The sequence below is a fragment of the Paralichthys olivaceus genome, chromosome 4 (genome assembly GCF_024713975.1).
Source record: "Paralichthys olivaceus isolate ysfri-2021 chromosome 4, ASM2471397v2, whole genome shotgun sequence".
Lineage (NCBI taxonomy): Eukaryota > Metazoa > Chordata > Actinopteri > Pleuronectiformes > Paralichthyidae > Paralichthys > Paralichthys olivaceus.
In genome coordinates this window covers 17,692,428-17,714,036 of record NC_091096.1, presented here as the reverse complement: position 1 = coordinate 17,714,036, position 21,609 = coordinate 17,692,428, and the positions used below count along the sequence as shown (strand labels likewise).

General features: G+C 41.0%; 1 protein-coding gene across 2 annotated transcripts; it reads left to right on the top strand.

The window, feature by feature from the left end:
- Positions 1–287: 287 nt before the first annotated feature.
- On the top strand, positions 288–20,856 carry inpp5l (inositol polyphosphate-5-phosphatase L). Of its 2 annotated transcripts, none has more exons than XM_069524012.1 (16): positions 288–902; positions 5,682–5,723; positions 6,133–6,233; positions 7,905–7,992; positions 12,864–12,927; positions 13,488–13,591; positions 13,840–13,892; positions 15,428–15,547; positions 16,120–16,204; positions 16,351–16,446; positions 16,528–16,602; positions 16,940–17,013; positions 17,108–17,219; positions 17,984–18,052; positions 18,141–18,200; positions 18,920–20,856. In XM_069524012.1, exons 1-15 carry the CDS (start codon positions 843–845, stop codon positions 18,180–18,182), a joined length of 1,185 nt encoding a protein of 394 aa, XP_069380113.1. In that variant the 5' UTR covers positions 288–842; the 3' UTR covers positions 18,183–18,200; positions 18,920–20,856. The 2 variants fall into 2 exon arrangements, with proteins under 2 accessions (XP_069380113.1, XP_069380114.1); XM_069524013.1 differs by having other exon boundaries at positions 334–902; positions 19,755–20,856.
- Positions 20,857–21,609: the final 753 nt, after the last annotated feature.

Below are 21,609 nucleotides of genomic sequence, written 5' to 3'. Positions count from 1 at the left end.
ATGATTCATTCCAAGAAAAAAAGGGTTTGACGAGATAAACATGTCTGACTTCCTCAGAAACTCAGAGCCTGTGGTATGTGGAGGGGTGAGTTTAGAGCCCTTCAGGTATTTTAGATGGCCTCAGGTGATCATGTTATTATATCAGGTTATTTCTGTAAAAATAAAGTGGAATTTAGTGATTCAGATATTGGGTTAGTTGGTCGAGGTGCAGTAAAAGTCAAATGCAGACGTTTGTGAGACTGGGATTTCCTGCAGATTTGTGTTTTTTTTTTTTACGATGGGGGGGGGGGGCTGCTGAAGTCCACGAGCTAACATTTGATGCATGTGAGTCGAGGTTGTGACTGAACTTGAGGAAGAGTGCCACAGACGTGTGGGCGGAGCAGCTCGCTTCACAGCAGCAGTACAGTGAGCGGGGGTTTGTGCAGGAGGCAGCAGATGCACCGTCCGGTCTAAGTCTGCTAAGAAGCCACTAGTCCAATTAACCAGGAGCAGCAGGAGGAGGAGGAGGTGGGGGAGGAGGAGGAAATCCATGAAGCCTGGTACAGCAACTCGACGATGGACATGACTCCGGTGTGTGATGAAGAGCAGCAGCCATCAGGAAACATCAGGAAGCAGCAGGAGGGTGAGCAGTGAGATGCCGGTGCGCGCTTGAACCGTCCACACCGGATTCCTCCCGCCTCTCCCCCTCTCTCTCTCTCGGGTCAAGCCTCGGTAAGCTCCCGGGGCAGGAGCCGCTGCTGCTTCGGGCCTGGACGCGCTCCTCTCCCCGCCGACTGCTGCGGAGTCCCCCCCCTCCCTCCACCCCCTCCCCGGACTCGCGGAGGTGGATCTTCTCCTCCGACATGGACTCGTTCACCGATGTGCTGCTCGTCACCGCGAACGTGGGCTCGCTCTTCGACAATGTGAGTAGTCCGCGACATTAAAACTACACCGGCCGCAGCGGCGCCAGGGGATTAGACTTAGCGCCGACAGGCTCACACGGGCCGGGCTTTACCTTCAGCGGGCTCCGCTCACACTCTCGTCGTTGTAACTCATGTTCTGCCACAGCGGAGTTTTCCTGTCAGCTGTCAGTCACATGTTCTCTGTAGTATTCATCCGCTGCCGCTCATTAACAAAGTTACAAGTGCGAAGATGCACAGTCCCATCAATCAGTCAATCAGTCAATCAATCAATCAGTCAATCAGTCAATCAGTCAATCAATCAATCAGTCAATCAATCAGTCAGTCAATCAGTCAGTCAATCAATCAGTCACATTTGATTTGTACAGCCCATATTCACAAATCACAATTGGTCTCATTGGGCTTAACAAGGTGCAAACAGCCTCTGTTCTTAAGCCTCAACAAGAGTGAGGAGGGGAAAAGATGCTGCATGTCACAGACTCTGACCCTGAGAGGTCACATTTCAAAACCCTGTGACCCTGAGAGGTCACATGTAACAACAATCATAATGTATAGACAGGTGTGAATCATACACCGTAAAAAAACCTCTAGAATTTATGGTAAACATGACAAAAAAGTAGCCAATAACATATGGTAAAATTGTTGTGTGTACTTATACGTATGCTGTTAACACTCTCTGTTGAATTTACCATAAACACCAGACAAAAAAAAGTTCTGTTAAATTACTTTTGGTACCTGAATGTACACACCAAAGAATTTACAGCACGCTGAATCTACCTCTGTGTTTGGCAAGTGCTTTATTAATACAATTGCCTTGCCTTACAGTAGACATCTGGCAAAAAGTTAAATATAACATGATATAAAATTGCTGTTGCTACCTAAACATACACTCTAAAGAATCTTCAGTAAACACATGGCAAAAAAATTGTCAATATTGTATTGTAAAACTGCTGTTGATACCTAAATATACACTGTAAAGAATTCTGAGTAAACGTCTGACAAACAGGTAACACTAAATTACAAGACACCATTTAAAAGTATTTGCTTTATGTCATTTACCACAGTTTATTTTCAGAAAAACAAACAATTTGGCTAATTGAATCTAGTTCATTACATTATCTTGTACTCAAGGCGTTTTTAAACATTAACTCCAGAGAACGTTCGCACGGTTGGGTCTAGACTTTCTTTACGCAACAGGAGATACTTCGATCAGGCGTGTTCACAGCAACACAGACATCTCAGGAGCGTTCAGGTGAGAGGTGGCGCAACAGGCAGGATGTAATATTAATTCAAATATGTGTTAAGAATGGATTAAAATGTTTTGGTGCTGCCTATCAGACTTATTTTAATACTGTATGAAAGAGAGTGCCTGGTTAAATAAAGGTTTTAAAAGTCCCAGAATCTGACAGGTCACAACACGGGTCAGCAAATATAAACGTCTTAATTCAGTTTACTTCATGTGACTTCTGCATAAAAGTTTTTAACTTCTCCCACTGTATCAAAGATCTATAACATGACCCTCAGTGGGGACCCTCTCCAGATGTGACCCTCCTGTATCATCATCACCTCTCACATTCTGTCTATTATTATCAGCAACTTATCTTTCTCGTACTTTACTGTGTTTACAGCTTCACTGTTATCACCATATATTGTTATGTAAGTTTATAGCCAACTCTGAGTTTTTTCCAAAAAGGGATTAAGTAGATCTGCCTGTATTCTAAATGCCTGGCTAAGTATCCAGTGGTCTGTATTTTGGCCTTGACTGGCTTGATGAAACTTTTAGACAGAGGAGGGAGGAGGGGCTCTTACGCTCATGGAAATTTGGCTCCGGACCATGTTTCCGGTTGCCCGATCTTGCTCCAATGAAAACATGTTAGATCCCATTGTGGGAAATATGTAAACAGATGAGTATCTTCCCCCAGGGGAGTGGAGCCTTTCTACTCACTTAGGCCCCTCTATTTCTATAAACAAACGCTAAACATTCACTCAAACTTCGGGATAAGGGCCAGTCCTTAAGCACCTCACAGGATAAATCCTCTTGCTGCACAGTGCAGGAGCTGCTCAGCCAGCGAGACGCTCGACTCTCATGGCTGCTTCCGTTCCACATTTCAATGGCACAGCATCCTCGTATAGACCTAAGGGGCTGATATTTTTCTTTCCCTTTACTTTTACAAATGATTAGACAACTATTCACCTACTTCGTATTGCAAAATACTTTATAGCTAATTTTGTGTATGGACATCTTGGACCAACATAGTCTGAAATAGATCAACAGGCTGGATTCGTCATGAGTAACAATGACTTTAGAACAGTGCGGCTGGGAAAGCTCACACACCACATCTCCTGTTCAACGTGTCTGGACCTGTTGTCTGACACATGGCTCACCTCTTGCCACAGATGGCAGGAATGTGCTGTTTTGTTGCTGGATTTTAGGTGTGTCAGGTTTTTCTATACTAATTTGCAGTGTCCACTTATGTCTCTGATATTTTATTAAGAAAGCATAATTGCATTGTGGACGTAATTGTAGTGTGAACCTTCTCTAAACGCTTTTGTTTTCATGGACAAATAATTAAAGAGGAGTCACTCAGGTCACCGTGGCCAAGCTGCAGTCACCCACGCTGCAACCATCATGCAAATACACTATGCAAAGTCATTTCTCTGGTGGGATGAATGCACCTGGCATCTCAGAAGTATGAGGCGGGCGTGTGAACAACAACATGACAATGTTTAGTTGACAGGACAATTGATTTACTGCCTATCACTGTAGAGAGGCAAGTTAAGTTAAGATAAAGTTAAGAGTTAAGGAGGAGTCTTTGGCATGAGAATCAGAACTGTAATAAATTTGTTCACCATCAGAAAAAAACCCATTTAATTTCACAGAAATATTTTTCACACCCAAGTTGTTTTTCTCTGTCAAAATGGATATATATTTCCCCACATTACTGCTGAGAATAACAATATCACATTCAGACAAGGAAATCTCAAAATCCAGATATTATGTGACAATCCATTCATCCATTATCTATATTTCCCTTATCCTTTAGAGGGCTGAGGGGGGGGCTTGAACGAGTCCCACCTGATAGTGGGCAAAAGATGAAATACAGCCATAGTTTGCCAGTCCATCAACCAAATATTTTTAGGTGCAACGCCCAGCTACGTTTTTTTTACCAAACAAGGAAGTAGTTTTATGGTGCACTTAGTTGGAATTGGGGGAAAGGTGCCACTTCAGTTCTCCCCCTCAGTCTGAGCGCATTTTCTTGATAGTCGCAGCTTGAACTGCTACAATCAGACCCAGCAAGTTCAAATGTGATGTTTAACTGTAGATCTGTAAAAAAAAAAAAAAAAAAGACTTCGAAGTTATTGAAAATCAAGAGTTTGGTGTATTTGTGACTGTAGCAGTGCTTTTTGTTCATGAAGTCGGAATATTAGATTTATAGGCTTTGTTTTTTCACTACATGAGAACCATCACTCGTACATGGAGCCCTGCAGAATAATTCACCATGTGTGACTGCAGCAGGCGCAGCTTAGTAAAAGTTACATAGCGTTGCTTTAAACTAACAAATATCCAACTTTTTCCAACCCTGTGCATCTTTAATATCTTCTGTGTCGGAGGGAGTCTACCTGTTTCTCCTCACAGACAGGGATATGCAGATTAACCCTCAGCCTGGTTGGACACATTTCTGTGTATAGAGTTTATCTGCCAGCTGCTTTTCTCATACATGTTTTACAGTATGCTCCACTGTAAAGTGGCCATACAATATTAAACGCACCCTCAACACCCATCCCTGGTGTGTGGACCATGGCCAGATTAAAACAGGTGCAGCTTCACTTCCTGGAACATACAGCCAGTGGAACGAACAGGATAATATTTCTAGACAATCCTTATTGTTTGTATTAACCCTGCCCTGAGTATTACCTGTCTGAGATTATGACAGCTTGTTTTCCATTTGACCTGTCTTTCTATTAGTTGGGAATGGAATTCAAACCCACAAGCTGTGATAAGGTTTTAATACTTTTATTATTATTTGGTTTTATATGGTCCCCAAATTTACCAGTATGATGAACTGAATGTTAACAAGTTTTTTTTAGCAGGAACCAGCTAATTTAGTTAGGGTTAGGATGTCAGATGGCCTATACTGCAGCCAGCCACCAGGGGGTGATCAAGATGTCTATGTAGAGTATATGGAGATTAACACTGTATGCAATGGCTGGTGCTTCCTTATGGCGTAGATGCAGGTACTGAAGGTATTTGGGTGAAATGGCCGGCGCCACATAAACCTTTAGATTGATCCTCTGATGAGAGGAAATTGAAAAGTTCACTGGATTAAAGAAAAAGAAAGAAAGAAAAACTAAGGAGAAGAAAAACGAATTATGCTTGTAAAAGAAATCAAATTGTAGTTTTCTAAAAAAAAAAACAAAGTTTTAACTTACTTTGTCTTTAGTCTCCTGATTTGAGGTTAAAGGAAAAGTTACTATCTATGTTCACTTAATTCAAATGATTTAATCAGAAGTGTTATTTATATATTCAGGTTTGTTTTTGACAGTTTTTTTTCCTGGGCAAGGAATTATAATGCTAAATGCTTTATGTGGTATTAGGTAGCTGTTTGCTGACATGTTTGCCATTATTAATTCTATTTTCTCCACGGAAATGATATGTTAATGTTTTGTTGACTGATCCCACAGTGACCATAAAAAAATGAAGATGGATTACTCTTTGATTTGGTCTCTTACAGGTTGAATGCAGGGTTTTGATGATTTGTTTTTCTCTCTGTCATTTTACAGTTGGGTGAAATCCAAAGTGAATGGTTACTAGAGCTGTATAAGGTAAGTTTTGGCCTCCAAGGTTTGGATCAATAATTCATAGATTCAAACATTTGCATATGTTGCTCTTAGACTTTGCTCTCAGTCTGGTCCAGTTCAGGCAAAAACACATTTGTCACACACAGTTGTTTCTAGCTCACTTTTTTGTAGGCTGCGGCTGCATCATCGCTCTGATGATATTCCAACTGAAACAACTGCTGCATGTGCCTCTGGAAAACAGATACTGTGCTGATAAGTGATAACAAAGCCACACTGGGCCCAGCACAGATACTCAATTAGAGAAAAAGTCCACATGACCTCTAATGGATGGTTAACTTCATCCTGTAACACACGGCGTTGACCCTCTTCACTCCTCATTCCTCTGGAATGTCAGACGTGTACACTGAGACCTGCTCGCTACGCTTTGTTGCAGACCGTCCACAGCTACAAGCCTCAGTTCATCGCCCTGCACTTCCAGGAGGTGGGAGGGAAGGACTACATGGTGAACATGGGCCATGCAGAAAACTTCTTCAGGTAAGATTCATGTGCACAATTCATGATCCACGTTGTCTGTTAAGTCATATTCTTCCCTTCCGTTGTCTTTGATTCAATCACATACCTCTGCCAAGGCCCAGCAGTCAATCTGAAAAGATCCTGTTTTTTATTTGCATCTGCACCACATTGCACACACTCATAAATATCAGTCTCATTAACATGTCTGATATTTTTACATCAAGATCCATGAATTATTCTCTGAGAAATCATTGAAAACGTCCTGGATCCCCTCCCTGATCTGGCTCCACACCAAAATGGGATGTGTTTTTCTCTGTCCCATACCACATCCGTTAAAACGACCAGCAATTTGTTGTGAACTAAAAGACAGACGGACAAAAAAAAGCAAGCTCTGACAAAAACATAACTTGTTATAATTTGTTGGATTATTCTCTACTGACCAACATTGTTACCATACATAACTAACGAGGTCATATTTTCACTGCGGTTTTTCGGTTGGTAGCAGGATTACGCAAACACTGAACTGAATTTTATTGAAACTTGAGGCCTGTGGGTGATGGGCCAAGGAAAAACCCTTTTCACTTTTCACTTCCTTTGATTGCAAGACTGTGAGGGCAGTTTTGTCATTTCTTTCATGAAGAAGAATTTACCTTGTTGAAAAATCAAGTACATTTAGAAGACTGATCTGTGTGTGTGTGAAATTTGGTGCTGCTTGATTGAATGTAATATAATATGCAACAATTCATTAGAATGTCTAAAAACAACCAGACCTATGTTATTTATTTTGTTGACTTGTTTGCTTACATTATCCAAAATAGTTTCAACACTGTTCATACCAGAGAAATCCAAACTTTTTCTCAAGGGAATAGGACATTTCATTTTTGTCGTGTTTAACTGCATCATAGCAGCTTTGCCTGTGGCTTCGCTCCTCTCGGCTGAAACTTTAAGAACACATGACCAGCCAGTTAGTCAGTCGATTGTTTTTCCTTCCGTTGTTTGTATTGGTCAGTTGTAATGGATCACAAAGATTCATTATCATTTGCTGCATGTACTGTCACTGAAGCTCTCCCAGTAAAGTCCAAATGCACAGGGGAGCCAAGTGACCCAAGAAAATTATGGGTGAAAATTGGTGGCGAATACAAAAAGTCCCATGATCCCATGCTGCTTCACAGCATCATCAAACTTGGTTCATTGTTAATGTTTTGATTGAGAGACCTCTAGTGGCCAAAGTTACATATTGCTTAAGAGGACTGTTGGGCTTTGGCAGCAGTGTGCACACTCTACTAGTTCCGTTTGAAATACTTCAAATACTAATCACATTTTCCTAAAGCCCAAAAAGACACAGTTTTAAAAATGCTTTAAAACTATTAAATAACCCTAATCTCTACCATATATATCACAAGTGCAATTCTGCTATTTATATGTATGTAACTTAGTTTCTGTCTGATGTTTATAATTTTATAGTTTAATTTAAATTTTATTTTCATTTCTTTTTCTTTTTTACATATGTGTACTTTATGCAACTGCAATAGGAACATTTCCCGTCTGTGGGATGAATAAAAAGTCTGAATCTGAATCTAATAATTGTTGCAGATTAATGGTCTAATCTCTTCCACTCTTCATCCACAGGAACAAGCTTTTTAGTTTGTGGTGTCGCCTCCTGACTGATCTGTTGTGTTGTGTTGTTTCCAGGAGCATTGAGTCCAACCAGGAAATGAAAGACTACAACAGGGTGTGCATCTATGTGGACAACCGGTTCCAAGCAGAGGACAGCTTTACAGTAAGAAACACTGATTCCTCAGACAAGTCGGAGTAGTTCACACCTGCTCCCACTAGATGGAGTCCTCCTCCATGTTAGTGCTCAGTGGGCGTTGGAGCGACTGCTGGTTGCAGAGCACAGTGAAGCGTCGTAAATACTGCTTTTCGGTGTGTAACACAAATTTTAACTTCCCTATCAGAGAATGTTGACTTAGAATATATGTGTGTATTTAACACATTTATAGGTTTACTTCCTGATACTGAAGGTGACAACGTGCAGGCTGAGATGGACATTCAGTCAAATTCAATCAAAGATCTGGAGTGAAACACTGTGCTCATAAAATGTTGGTAATCTGACCACAAAGTCATTTTGACAGTATCAAAACAATTCTTTTTTTGATAAAGCAAAATGGGTATTATGGGATGTCTGATCAAACAGAGACTGTCCTGTATGTCTCAGTGAAAGTTTGCTTTTCCTGATGAAGACTGTGAATTTGAGATATATGAGTAAAACAGGGTTTGCAACGAGAGTGCGGGCTTGTGTCTGCGTGTGTGAGTACGTCTGTGTTCCTGTGCAGATGGATGCGATACAGTTACGCTGAAAAAAATGCGTTGTTGACATTTGTTTTATTTTGTGGGGGAACTGATTCATCCTCGAACAGGAATCTGTTTTCTTCTGTGTCAAGTATGCAAAACAAATTCTTATGTAAGGCACGTAGATCTCAGATACACAATGAAAATAAAATTGTAGTAGTTACATAATGTGGGGACAGACCTGGCACCGGCGGGAGGTATTTTAAAGACAGGTTTGTTGTTTCATACCTTTACATCTCTTTATCATCATATATCGTGGCACCCAGAGACTGTCTGCATAGCTGAAGTCAGCTGGTCATAACAACCGCCGGGACGTCACCCTGGGTCATGAGAACGACCTTGATCTGACACATCTTTCCTGACGTCGATTCTAATAGTGACCTCACACAGCATGAGGCTGTTTTCAGCATCTTTTGTATGATCGAATTGTGTTTGTTATTGTTCCTCAAGTGTTTTTCAGGGATTCCGTTCAGATGTGGTATTAGCACCCATCTTGAGTGATATGGACAGTGTTCATTTTAGGTGTGAATGCACCCCGATGCGTCCTGACATCCACATTCTGCCCACATTCTTTCTGCTGGGTAGACGCAAATGTGTCCTGGGCCACAAATGAGAACCAACTGCTCAGCTGACGTCCTCTGATTCGTCCCTGTTTCGATGTTTTTTTGTGATTCTTAGTGACCCTACATTGATTTGTTTGTGGCCACCGCCACATTATCTGTGTAAACACTGATTACCACATCATGATCGATACTTTTTCTTGAATTGGTAAAATATGTCTGCGCACAGTCATTCATCAGCCCCTCCTGACTACACTCACTCTCTGTTTCTCTCTCTCTCACTCACACACACACACACACACACACACACACACACACAGAGACACTGTCATCAGACACATTTGTAATCTCTAAACTGGGTAAAAACATTATAATTTGGTCTTTGTGAACAGAAATGAAGCAAGTGATCATTTGCATACAGAGTGAGATCCAATCACAAGCAACAGGAGACACATTCATGATGCATTTTAATGCCAGAAGTGAACAGAAAGGCTTGACGCTGACCACAGATGTCTCAGGACAGATGTTAATACCAGTGTGAACAGGGCCGGTGTTAGTTTGTGCGCTGGTTTGGGTGGTAACGCCTCCCCTGAAGAGAAAAGTGGCTGCGTACTTCTTAAACTATTAACCCTCACTCCTCCCAGGTGATTCCCTCACACTGCATGTGTGACAGTAGGGGTCAGTGGCAGCATCTGTAGACTGTAGGTGTGTGAAGTAAAAAAGGGGGAAGTCAATGGCCAGGTGTGTGCGTGTGGGGGGGCCGGCCAGGCCAAACTCAATACATTTAACTCCAGATTAAAACTATTGATCCCAGCCTATTTGTGCACGATAAATAAAGTGTGCGAGGGGGTTGGAAGACAGCTGGGACTAAGTTTCCCCTGCGCTCCGAGTGTTCGCACCCTCCACTTTTTGCCCTGAGAGGGTTGCGCCCCCCCCCCCCACCGCCGCTCCTAATGCCTCATTCTCATTTCGTCGGTGCCACCCGCATTGATTTTCAATTTGTTTCCCCCTGGCTGCAGATCATCAGTTATGTGGCCAAGAGAGAGTTTGGGGGGTTCTCCTCTCAGGGCTGCAGGAGTGGAGGGGGCTGACTTGCATGCATTCCCAGTACAAATGGTGTTTTGATAAAAAATCACTTGTAAGTCAATATTTTTTTATTAAACTGTGCACAAACCTGATTGATGAAGATAGGTGTTTGGCAGAGTATGTGGAGGAGAATGTGTATCTGTGTTTGAGTGTGTGCATGTGTGCCTGCTGCACGGTTTGAGCACAGTGTTGTTACTGATCCAACATAAACAAGGCCACGCTTAGTTTTTTTTAAAATAGCTAATTATCTAAATATCATCCTTGATTTTCCCACAAGAATAATAAGTGTACTTTTTATTGTTTTCATTTTAGCTAAAATAATATTTTGACTTTTTCCAGACCTGCTCCTCAGAAATATTTGTGTTTTATTTGGTTTAGTTAAAAACAAAAGAAAACTGTCAGGCTCCAACCTGAAGAAAAGATCTCTGGCCTTGCTCTAACCTCGCTCCCTCAGTTTGGACAAGTTGGTCACTAATTGCCGCTCACTGGAGCCGACAATGGAGACTCTTCCATTTTATTAAATGAGGAGGACTTTGGCACTGAAGATAAATGATCTCTTCAGGGAGAGATCTCTCATTCTCTGGCTGGATGGGGAAGGGGTGGGGGGGCGCCGTGGCTCGTCACGCCCTGAGCCCTTCGAGCCCTGGCTTATTTTTCTTCCTCGCCCCCCCCCTTCTCCTCCAGTCACAGCAGCAGCACTGGCAGACAGCTAGCCTACTGCTTAATACCTTTTAAATTGTTTTAATTTTCTGTCTCTATTGATCTTGCGGGGCGTGATTAATCAGATCAGTGGAGCAGGCAGTTAGTACATTAAAAATTGTCAGCACCACGTCAGGGATGATTGGGCGCTGAAGTGTGTGTCTGAGGGATAGCATGTGGATGTGTTGTGCAGCCGCGCGTCGGCTTTGTGCGGCTAAATTCTTTTTAAAGTTTCATGTGTCTTTGGGAGAGTAACGATAAACTGTGTCGTACTGTATCGTTCAATATAAGGCTCACAATTCAACTCACATGATGGGGGAATAAAACAACTCAATCCATCACTGCAGCAGCTGAGATGATTCCTCCTGTTTCTGACATTGGTTTCATTGTTAATCACTGCAGAGAAAACTGCTATTGTTGAATTTAAAAAACTGGACATATCTAATGTTTTTATGAAGTTTGAAGTTCCAATTTGAAAAAGGTCATTGTTGTGGAAAATCTGCTGATCAATGGTCAACTCATCAATGAAGACAGTATTCAGGAGCCCTTTGATGTCTAATGCTGAAATATTTATTGAAGCTTGGCCAAAGAGAAAATCAGAATTCATCCATCTGTGCATGATGCTCTCTCATATTCTGTCCGCTATATATTACATACATATATATATATATATATATATATATATATATATATAATGTACCTGGACTAGACTGAGTGTGTCCGGACGGAAGTTAAAGTCTCCAAACAGGAAGAAAGGCAGAGGAGAGTAACTGCTGTCTGATATCCTGGAAACAAATCACACAGATTAAACCTTATTTGGAGTGTGTATATATTCCGCTTTCCTGCAGTCACACTTTAAACCGCAACAGATTATTTAATCTATGAGATTGCTTGTTCCTAAACAATCAGTATTTTCTAGTTGCTTACGCAGTCTCATATCTGTGATGTCTAGGGAGTGAAGGCTTTGACCTTCACCTAACTCTCACGCTTCCCAAACACAACAGCCTGTTGCACTATGCCCCAGAGAGGACAAGAGGCAGTGTCTATGAACATTCCATAACAGTCATGTTTAGGACGCCATCATTTTACTGTGTTTAGAATATTTAAGAAATAATTCTGTTGTTACCTCGAACATTTCAAATTGCAACTTTTCACTTCAAAAGAGTGTTAAATATTCCCAGACTAGCTGGGAATAGTTAATTCAACAGTAGATCCATGTTTGAACGTGGATGGATCACGGCTGAGAAGCCTCTCTCGATAAGTCAAATACAGATCTATCGTTTCCTTTAAAAGTCTAAAATATTAAATAACTGTATTAACTTTAATGTGCATTTTGAACATGAAAATATATGTAGTGCATGTGTTTCGGCCCTCCATAGATTTACTACATTAAAAATACTGGTTCAGTTAGATGCTGGTTGCAGCTCTCTTTCTGAAACTATAAAAGTGACCTGCAGTAATTGAGTCTGACTGCAGGACTCAGTCCACAGAACCCTGAAGCCACTGCTGCTGCACAAAGAGCTGTTTATATTCAAAGTTCTGTGCTTGACTAAGTATGCAGAACCAGGAACTGGAGGATCAATTGTTGTTGCCGCTGTCATGATCGACAACGGCCGCCACTGCCACAGAGCACCGGTCACCTGCTTATTTAAAGTTTATTAGTATTGAAGGTATCACACGTCCAAATCGCACCAAATTCAACACTGCAACAATTTAGCTTTTGGTCATTTTCTTGCTTTTCCTTGCAGCAGCTGTCTCAAAGTAAAGGTGTTGACAAAAATAACACGAGTAATGTTCCACTTTTGTGTGATTTGTCTCGCATTTTTTTAGATGCTTCAGTTCCTAAGTGATTTAACTGAAACTGATCTTGCATACGATAACTCTCATATCTCTCCCAGCTGCATTTATCAGATATTGTAAAATTTGAACACTCTTTATTTCTGTCTCTCCACAGGCTCTGGGCAGCATGTACTTCATCCACAAGACACTGAAAGACATCTATCAATATGACTTCAATGGTAAAAACTTCTTGAATTCTAACATGTTTCATTAATTATGTGGTTTTTTTTTTTTTATTATTCATTAACTGATGATAGAATTATGCCCCTTCTGTCTTTGTAAAAACAAAGGTAGTAGTATTATCTCAATGTTAACCACTCTGCTTTTATCACTTCACAATTTTGTATGATTGGTCGTTTTTTGTAAACCAGAGCAAAGCAGTTCTCGGTGTGTAACGACACTTTGATGGCCGCCCCACCTGGCCATGTATTTGCAAAGAACCTGAATTCAAAGTGGAGCTGTTATTTTCCTGCTGCATAGTCCAGTCACGTTAGGTGTGAAAAAGCTCCTCAGAAAAGCTTATGGAAGAACCATAAACATCCCGGAGCTGCCACTCGCCGCGTGGCCCCAAACCGATTGTTGCTCGCCAAACGCAGTCTAATGGCTCGCTTATAGATTCCCTCATCACGTATGCCGCTGTGATGAGGTTAACACCAGTTTATTGATTGCTGTTTGCATGTTTTCTCACTCTTTTACATGTCACGCTTCTCTCCCCCCATCTCTCTCCCTCTCCGTGCAGTTAAGGATTTTAAAGCGGTGTCAGGGCAGAGCAAGTACGTGGGCTCTCTGGACGGGGTCACCACAGTGGAGAAAGAAAAATTCCCAAAGAATTTCTGGCCTGATGTGAGTACGCACGCATGAGAGTGCATCTGTGTGTGGCTGCACCCGTGTGCAGGTGTAGGGAGGGGTACGTGTGGGCCGAAGGGAGATGTTGTTGGGACAAATGAGTCTACTGGGGCTTTAGGCCGTCTGCCTGCTCTGTCAGGGAGATGAGACAAATTATGTGGGAGAATCAATAATTATCAGTTTGGCCCTTCAAACATTTGGAGTGCTGCTGTTTACTGACTCACTCTAACCTATCTGTGTTACAGTTCAAGTGGTCCAGAAAGGGCTTCATGAGGACCCGCTGGATCATCCACAATCAGTATGTACCGTGCACAGACCTCACCTTGAATTCACAGTCAACAGTCAAACTAAACCGCTTTCAGTTTTGGTTCTTTTTGGACTTCTGCATTTATTGGAACGCTCCTCTGATGACACATAACGAAACTGCCTCTCCTGTTACCAGAAAGCTTCTGAACAAATCTGAAAGCCGCTGCCAACATCAGTGTTGGGTCATTGATTAACCTCACGAAGATGTCAAGGTCATCGTAAATGAAAGCTCAAAGAAAATTAAGCATCAGTTATATGTTAAGGATTTTGCTTTCAATGTCCAGCTCTGACCCACTCCCACAACAAACTTACCATACGTTTTGAAAAACAAATCTTACTGTAAGACATGAAAATGTTCTTTTTAAATTGAAAGAAGATATAATCAACACAAAAATGGGAATTATTACCCAAATAGACCGTTTTGGTTCACTGTCTGATCAGAGTTGTTTTCAGATGCAGCTGTTTTTTGTGATGAAGCTCTGATTAACTCTTCATTTCCAACACCAAACAGCAGACAGTGACATTTAGCAACTCGCTGGTGAATGTAGTTGAGCTGCTAAAGATGCTGATATTTCCTTCAGCACTTGGTGGAGACCAAAACAGAGCTAAAACAAAGGGAACCTTATAGCCAGGTGTATTCTGGATGTGAAAGCAGGTGAACCCACTCGGCAAAAAACACAGTAAATGCAGGTTTAACATTACATAAATATAATAATGTGGAATTCATAAAATGTTAATTAATAAACATCTGATCTGACATTCCAAAGCATTTCAATGCATACAAAAAAAAATTGCGAGGTTTAACTCCTAGCCTTCCCTCTTTTGTTGTTTGAGCTGTCTTCATGTTTAGGAACAGTGATCCACTGCTGCTGCAGCAGCAGCTCAAACTCAAGTTAATAATATACTCTGTGTTGACCCCACCCCAATGTTTTTCAAGAACTGGAATTATTCCTTTAGTTTGGGTACTAAACCTACCAGTAATCAGCTATTGAACACATACAGTATATGTAGCCAATCAAGTATGTTGCCCTGATGAAGATTGATATTTGTATTTACTAATAAGAATGTATTTCTGACACTGATTGAAAATGAATAAAACGCACTGTGCTGCTGCTGTAGCCTGAGTAGTGTAGTCACTGTTTGCTCGGCCGTGGCTTTACATGGGGGTAATAACAAAAGGAGACCACAGTCCATGTGCCACTGCATCACGTTGTGAGTCAACACAGCCCGCGTGTTGGGCGCACATTAATTGTCTCCCAGTGACAGCTGAAGAAAAGGAGTGAATGCTCGACACAAAAGACAAATGTGCTTGTTTGTGGACTCGGACTTAACACGAGTGCACTTGCTGATAAGAAAGCTTCGCAATGACACCTGTGTTGGAGCACACATTATAACACGCCTACATGCATACTGGCCTCTGGTGCGTCTTTCTTCACCTGCCTCATATCACTTAATTGTGTCTGTGTGTGTGTGTGTGTGTGTGTGTGTGTGTGTGTGTGTGTGTGTGTGTGTGTGTGTTTTTCACAGAGGTTTGGACCTGGTCAACGTCCACCTGTTCCATGATGCCTCCAATCTCACTGCCTGTGAAACCAGTCCTTCCATTTACTCAGCCAACCGCAAAAACGCTCTGAGATATGTCATCAACAGGTCGGTCCTGAAGCTGTGTGTTAACATTACTGTAAAACGCTCGACAGGAAGAATCTGCTTTTTTTCTGTGTCTTGTCGAACCAGCTGGCCCATCCCTTCTTGGGATTATGACACCACTAATTTACAAGCACATAAATCTTCTTCCAGTTTTACAGAAACAAATGTGAGGAATAAATAAGTTATCACATGCAGAACTATTACATCCACACGATTATTTCTTTTTCGGTCTTTCTCCAGGTTACTGATTAATTTCACCTCATTTATACCAACATTAGCTGTTTTTGTTAAACATTGGTAAACTCATAAAAAAAAAAAGAGAAAAAAGCAATGGACTTCTTTCTAATTGCAAGTAGAGGAGTTTGCCTCTGAGTCATTTGACCTAGGAGTGAATTTGGGCTGTATCCATTGATATCTTGTGAACATAAACTCTACAAATGTTATATGTAATATGCATTATATATGATATATATACATATATATATATAAAAAACATATATTATATGTAGATTATTATATTAATGTGAATATATACACACTCCAAATAAGGTTTAATCTGTGTGATTTGTCTCCAGGATATCAGACAGCCGTTACTCTCCTCTGCCTTTCTTCCTGTTTGGAGATTTTAACTTCCGTCTGGACACACTCAGTCTAGTCCAGGTACATTATATATATATATATATATGTATGTAATATATATAATATTACAACTGTTGTTTTCTGCTGAAACTTGTGTGTGTAGAATGCCTGGCATTTTATGGTATTTTAACACAAATCCTTCCTTGTGTTTGTGGTTCTGTGAGCAGCATCTGTCCACTGAGGCAGAGGCTCAGACAGTGAAGAAGGACAGCAGCAACGAAGTGGAGAAGATCATCTGGGAGGAAAAAGACAATGACCACCAGGTGAGTAAAACAGTTAAGAAAATTGCTGACATTTTGATTTTTGTGCTGCTTTCGACTCCCTTGGCTTTGCCTCTCGTGCAGGTGTTGCTCCAAATTGAGGAGAAGCAGTTTGCCTACCTGCACCAGGCCTATTTCAGGGAGGACAACGTCCCGTCGGTGAGAGCGCCATCTCAACTTTCACCCACACAAACCCCATCAGCTCTGCCGCAGCCTCACAGAAACTCTTATGATGTAACTAACTTACAAGTGAACATGCTGCTTAGCAACTATCTGGCACGTCTTCGCAGATTATAGATTAGATCCTATCGGCGGAAATAATGCAGTGTGAGTGACAGCACAGTAAATACAAAAGCACAGAGGTAAACAAGACTGATAACTGTGACAGAGAATTGACTTTTCACCTGCACTGAGGTTACACTCACTCACCTCATGATTGTTGCTTTACGTGTTGAGATTTCCATAGCGCTGATCAGTAACGGCTTCTGTTCCTCAGCTTCTGAAATACGACAAAGAAGTCGCGGCCTTTCATGATGTTATTAGAGAAGAGGACATCAAGTTTCCACCGAGGTAACGCTGAAAACGTTCGGCGTTTAGAAACTCCCAACTCTGTTTGAATTCATCTCATGACTTTTGAGTTTGTTTGCTCTGCTCTTATCCTCAGCTACCCCTACAGTGAAGAGTACACTAAACCCACCCAGTACATGAACACTCGCTGTCCTGCCTGGTGTGACCGTATCCTCATGTCACACACTGCCCAGGAATTCATCCACAGGGTCAGTCAGTGCTTACTGTGGTTGTATTTATAGCTGAAATCCCAAACTGTCAGAATGTCATCAGTTATCATTTTCACACAGTGTAAAATATAGCCCCAAAAAATCCCCCTTTTTTGCAGAAAAAACATTCAAGTGAAACTTGAAAAAATTAATTAATTGAGTTTTTCGACAATCAGGGAGGAAATGTTGTAAAACGTGCTACGTGACAAAAACAAGTAAATTGCTACTTTAAAACACATCTTGGCAACAACAAGCATTCAAGGGGGAAGGCCCAGCACATGAGCCAGCTGAGCCAGATGTTCAGGAAATGGCAACTTCCACTAAGTTTCATGCAATTCAAACCTGACCTCCTTGGCAGAGATAAGTAATGATTTAAACTTCTGAATGGATTATTTGTTGTCAGATTAGGTGAATTGGCTAATGGACCATAGTTTAATACACATTGAGTTTAATACATGTTATTTATCAGAAAGCTAACCAAAGGTTAGTGCATTACATATGCAAATGTAGAAACCTGGTTAATTGTAAAACTGGGACAAATTAGAATGTGGTGAACGGCCACAGTCTAGATACTTAATGGGAAATACTCTGTCTACTATTTGCATCAGCTTTGAAAAAAGTGGAAAACATGTTCCAGTTTGAACAGTATTGTTGTTATCATCGTACGGTTGTGTTTTCTAACCTGGGCCGATCTCAGCAACTGTGTTTTCTTTTCATTTGCTGTATTAATACAAATGACCCAGAAATGAATTGTGTCTTTTCAGAGGGATGATGGTGAGAAGGGCATAGTTTACAACACACTGGGTCCTAATGTCTGCATGGGAGACCATAAGGTAACAGTTTGAGAAGGATGTATGATGTGGAGCTGAACAAAGCAACCACGCAGAGTAACTCTGGTGTGTTTTTGTGTTTCTCCTTTAGCCCGTTTTCCTCTTCTTTTCATTGAAGACAAATGACCATTGACTTGGATCCTTCTCAAGGGTAAGAGTATGTGCTTGTGTGTGTGTGTGTCTATGTTGTGGTTTCAGAAGGAGGACTCGGAGTGTGAGAGCGATCATAGTAATCTTGCTCCAGTCCCTGGAGAGCCATAACCCCGGCTGGCCCAGTGGACTCAGGATATGAACTAAGATGAAGTGCCTGCGGGACACAAGCTCTCCTTTGTGCCCAGTGTAGTTGGAGCACGAGCGATCAGCACCTTTCACTGATCTATGTCTATTGAATCCTCTCCACTGTCACTGTGGCTCCGTCCTAAGTGCATCGCTGGGCCGCTTTTCATTAATTACCATCTGGACGGTAGGCCGGAGAGAGACATACATTGTGCTGGACAGCCTATTGGCATTTTTATGGCCATGATTTTGTTTTGCTGCCGCTCAAATTTATTTGTTTTAAGGATTGACGGCTTTTTTATGAGGGTCCTTCTTCACTGGGCTGCAAAATGATGAGTTACATTCAACAAAGGGGCTTCAGGGAACTTTACTTTTGCTTTTTAGTCTTTAAGACAAAGTTCAGACCAGTACAGCAGCAACCTGGTATTTCTCAAGTTGAAAGGGATAGCTGCCAAATATCATTTATCTTGGTTTTAATACTTTTAAATTATAGGTAAGACTTGTTTCGTAAGACTCTGATCTACTAATTCAAACGGGTTAAACTGAGTTTTACTGTGTATCTACTCTCAAACCTGGGTGTGTGTGTGTGTGCAGGTCCCATTCTCTCAGCTACTCCACAGTATCAGTACCCGAGGAGTAATCAGCATGATGGTTACCCACTAAAACCGACCCGTCAGCTGGCCAGGGCTTGATTCAGTCACTCCTGCGCCATTGAACACACCACCCTCACACCGCCGGTGTCTCCGAGCTGCTCTCACTGTCACATCCTGTCAACCAGAGCTTTAGCGACTCGGAGCACTGATCTATCTACAGCTGCTGTGAATTTCTGAGGCAGTTTTTCAGATTCTTCTCAGAAATCCACCAACATCAAAACCAAGTGACACTAAGGATGAAGGATTCCTGCAGGTTTTCTTTTTTTAATGGCACAAAACATTGATGTAAAGACTCAAGTGTGTGAGTCTGGACCAGGCCCTTTACATGGATGTGTACATGTAATATATTTAAATATTCCTAAAGGTGTGATTAGGGTGATTTTAGTTGTATTTTTAAAAAAAATGCCTTTTTTAACAGGCAGTGTCAGACAAACCACAGCCAATACCACAAATGTAGTCATGTTAATTGGCCCTAAATATTGTAATAAGTTATTAGTAATTGAGTAAATCATCTCTGGCTGGTCAGTTTGAAATTAGAGGTCAAATTCAGCCAATAATAATCCAGTATTATGAACTGCAGTGTCAGGAAGATTCAGAATAATATGAATATTCTCATGAACCGTAAAAATTCAGTCACGAAAACTAAAAATCATGGGACCAACAATTGGAAATAATAAGCACAACTGAGCACATGATGGATGCTTTTATTTTGTATTTGTCACCATTGTCAGTTCAGGTATTTATTGTGATGTTGTTGTGAATGTTATTTACTGCAGCACCACTGGGAAAAACAGCAGAGGAATGCTACTAGCTCCGTGTCCTGATGATGTCTTGACTCAGATGTCCAAGAAAGATATAACCCAGAGAGGACATGTTTTTCTTACACGGTGGATTTAACTCCTGATAACATTCCTGATCACACGATAAAACTCATTTTAGAAAAGTTCCTCATAAATGTTTCAGAGGTCATTAATGATGACATTCAGTCAAAGCAACAATGACCCAACTAAAGCAGTTTAGTTCATTTTAACCCAGAACCAGAATCTTTTTACCCTCTTGATTTTACAATGACGTCCCTTATGTGCACCAACTGTACTTTCATACTAAGTGCTTTATTCCACAGCTACAAACTCCGCAGTCCTCACATTGTGTGGTTTTACTGTTCTCACTGAGAGTTGGTTAATGTTTCAGTTTGTCACAGAAAACTGCTTCACTCTGTTCTGGTTGGCATCGACCGTATTTCATTGCCAAAAGAATTAAACTGTACAGGCCTCATGTGTGAAGATTAGGTGAGGATGTGCGAGTCACAAATCCTCTTTATATACAGTTTATATATATATATATATATTTATATATATATACACACACACAACACAAAGGTTCGTATTTCTTGGATTTTTTTGTCTTTTTTTGATTCTTTCTTTCATAGTATCTTCATACTTTAGCACCAGAGCTGTAGTATAATGTATTTGTGATGTGTGGATTATTGTTTTTTTTGTCTGGCCCTAAAACAGGTTAAAACATGTTTGTGGTCATTTGGTTTTTGTGTTTCGTGAAAGTTATTTTGTCATAAACATCTTAGCAGTAAACCAGTACTCAGTGTAGATTCTGAGAAATCAGCTTTTTAATGCATAAATTCATAGATATTCACATCAGGTTTGTTCCGTCAGTCACGATTGAAATGTCGCCATAACAACATCAAGGTCAGACTCGGTGAATCAAGTCAGTTTGTGTAGATTGAATTTCAGTAATAAATGTAGCAGTTCATTTATGGTCCAGTAATGGGAGTGGAGTTGGTTTTAAGGCCAGTATTACCTTTAAATGAACCCTGGTCCAACACTACATCATTACTTTTGTAAATAAAATATTACCCTCATACATATGTTGTGTCGTTATTTATTGGCTTTTAGCCGCAACGTCTTTTACTCTAAAGTCGGGATGTTGATTGACAGTCTGGTTTTAAACAAACGCAGTCATTACATAACAAATAAATTCCGAGGTTAGTGTGTCAACTTCTATCTTTGATCTCATTGGCCACTTCTCTATCATGTCCTTGTATCAAAAAGCTGCCACCACCCTAGTTTCAGCTGATCCTATCTGAACTAATCTCAACTGCAGCGTCCAAGAAATGATTAAAAAAAAATTGGTAATGCTTTTATCATAGCATTTTACTGTGTTTTGATTCGGGGCATGCAAAAGCACATAACTGCTTTGCAGGTGAACTTAAAGAAACTCAGATCAGATTGATGAGAACTGGCTGCCGACCTGCACTAAACAACATGTATATTACTGTACGTCTGGGCTGTGTATTCACTTTCTATAGTTTTCCTGAATCCAGTTCTGGATGGAGTTTTGCTTATTTTGTGGCAGAAGAGAAATCGCAGCTAAAACAGACGAGGCAATCAAGCCCGCCCTCCAAAGCTGCAGAGGGTTGGTGATTTTACGATGTGCTTTTTAGACTGAAAATCTTCAAGGGTCGACAAATCAAAAGACTGATTCCAACCTTTATGGTGTTTTTTGTTTTTGACTGAGGTAAAACCAGATTTAAAAACAAAAAATCACAGTTCCATCATGAACGATTTTATTTGCATGACCAAAACTCCAATATGGGTGTGGAAGACATTTACTGGC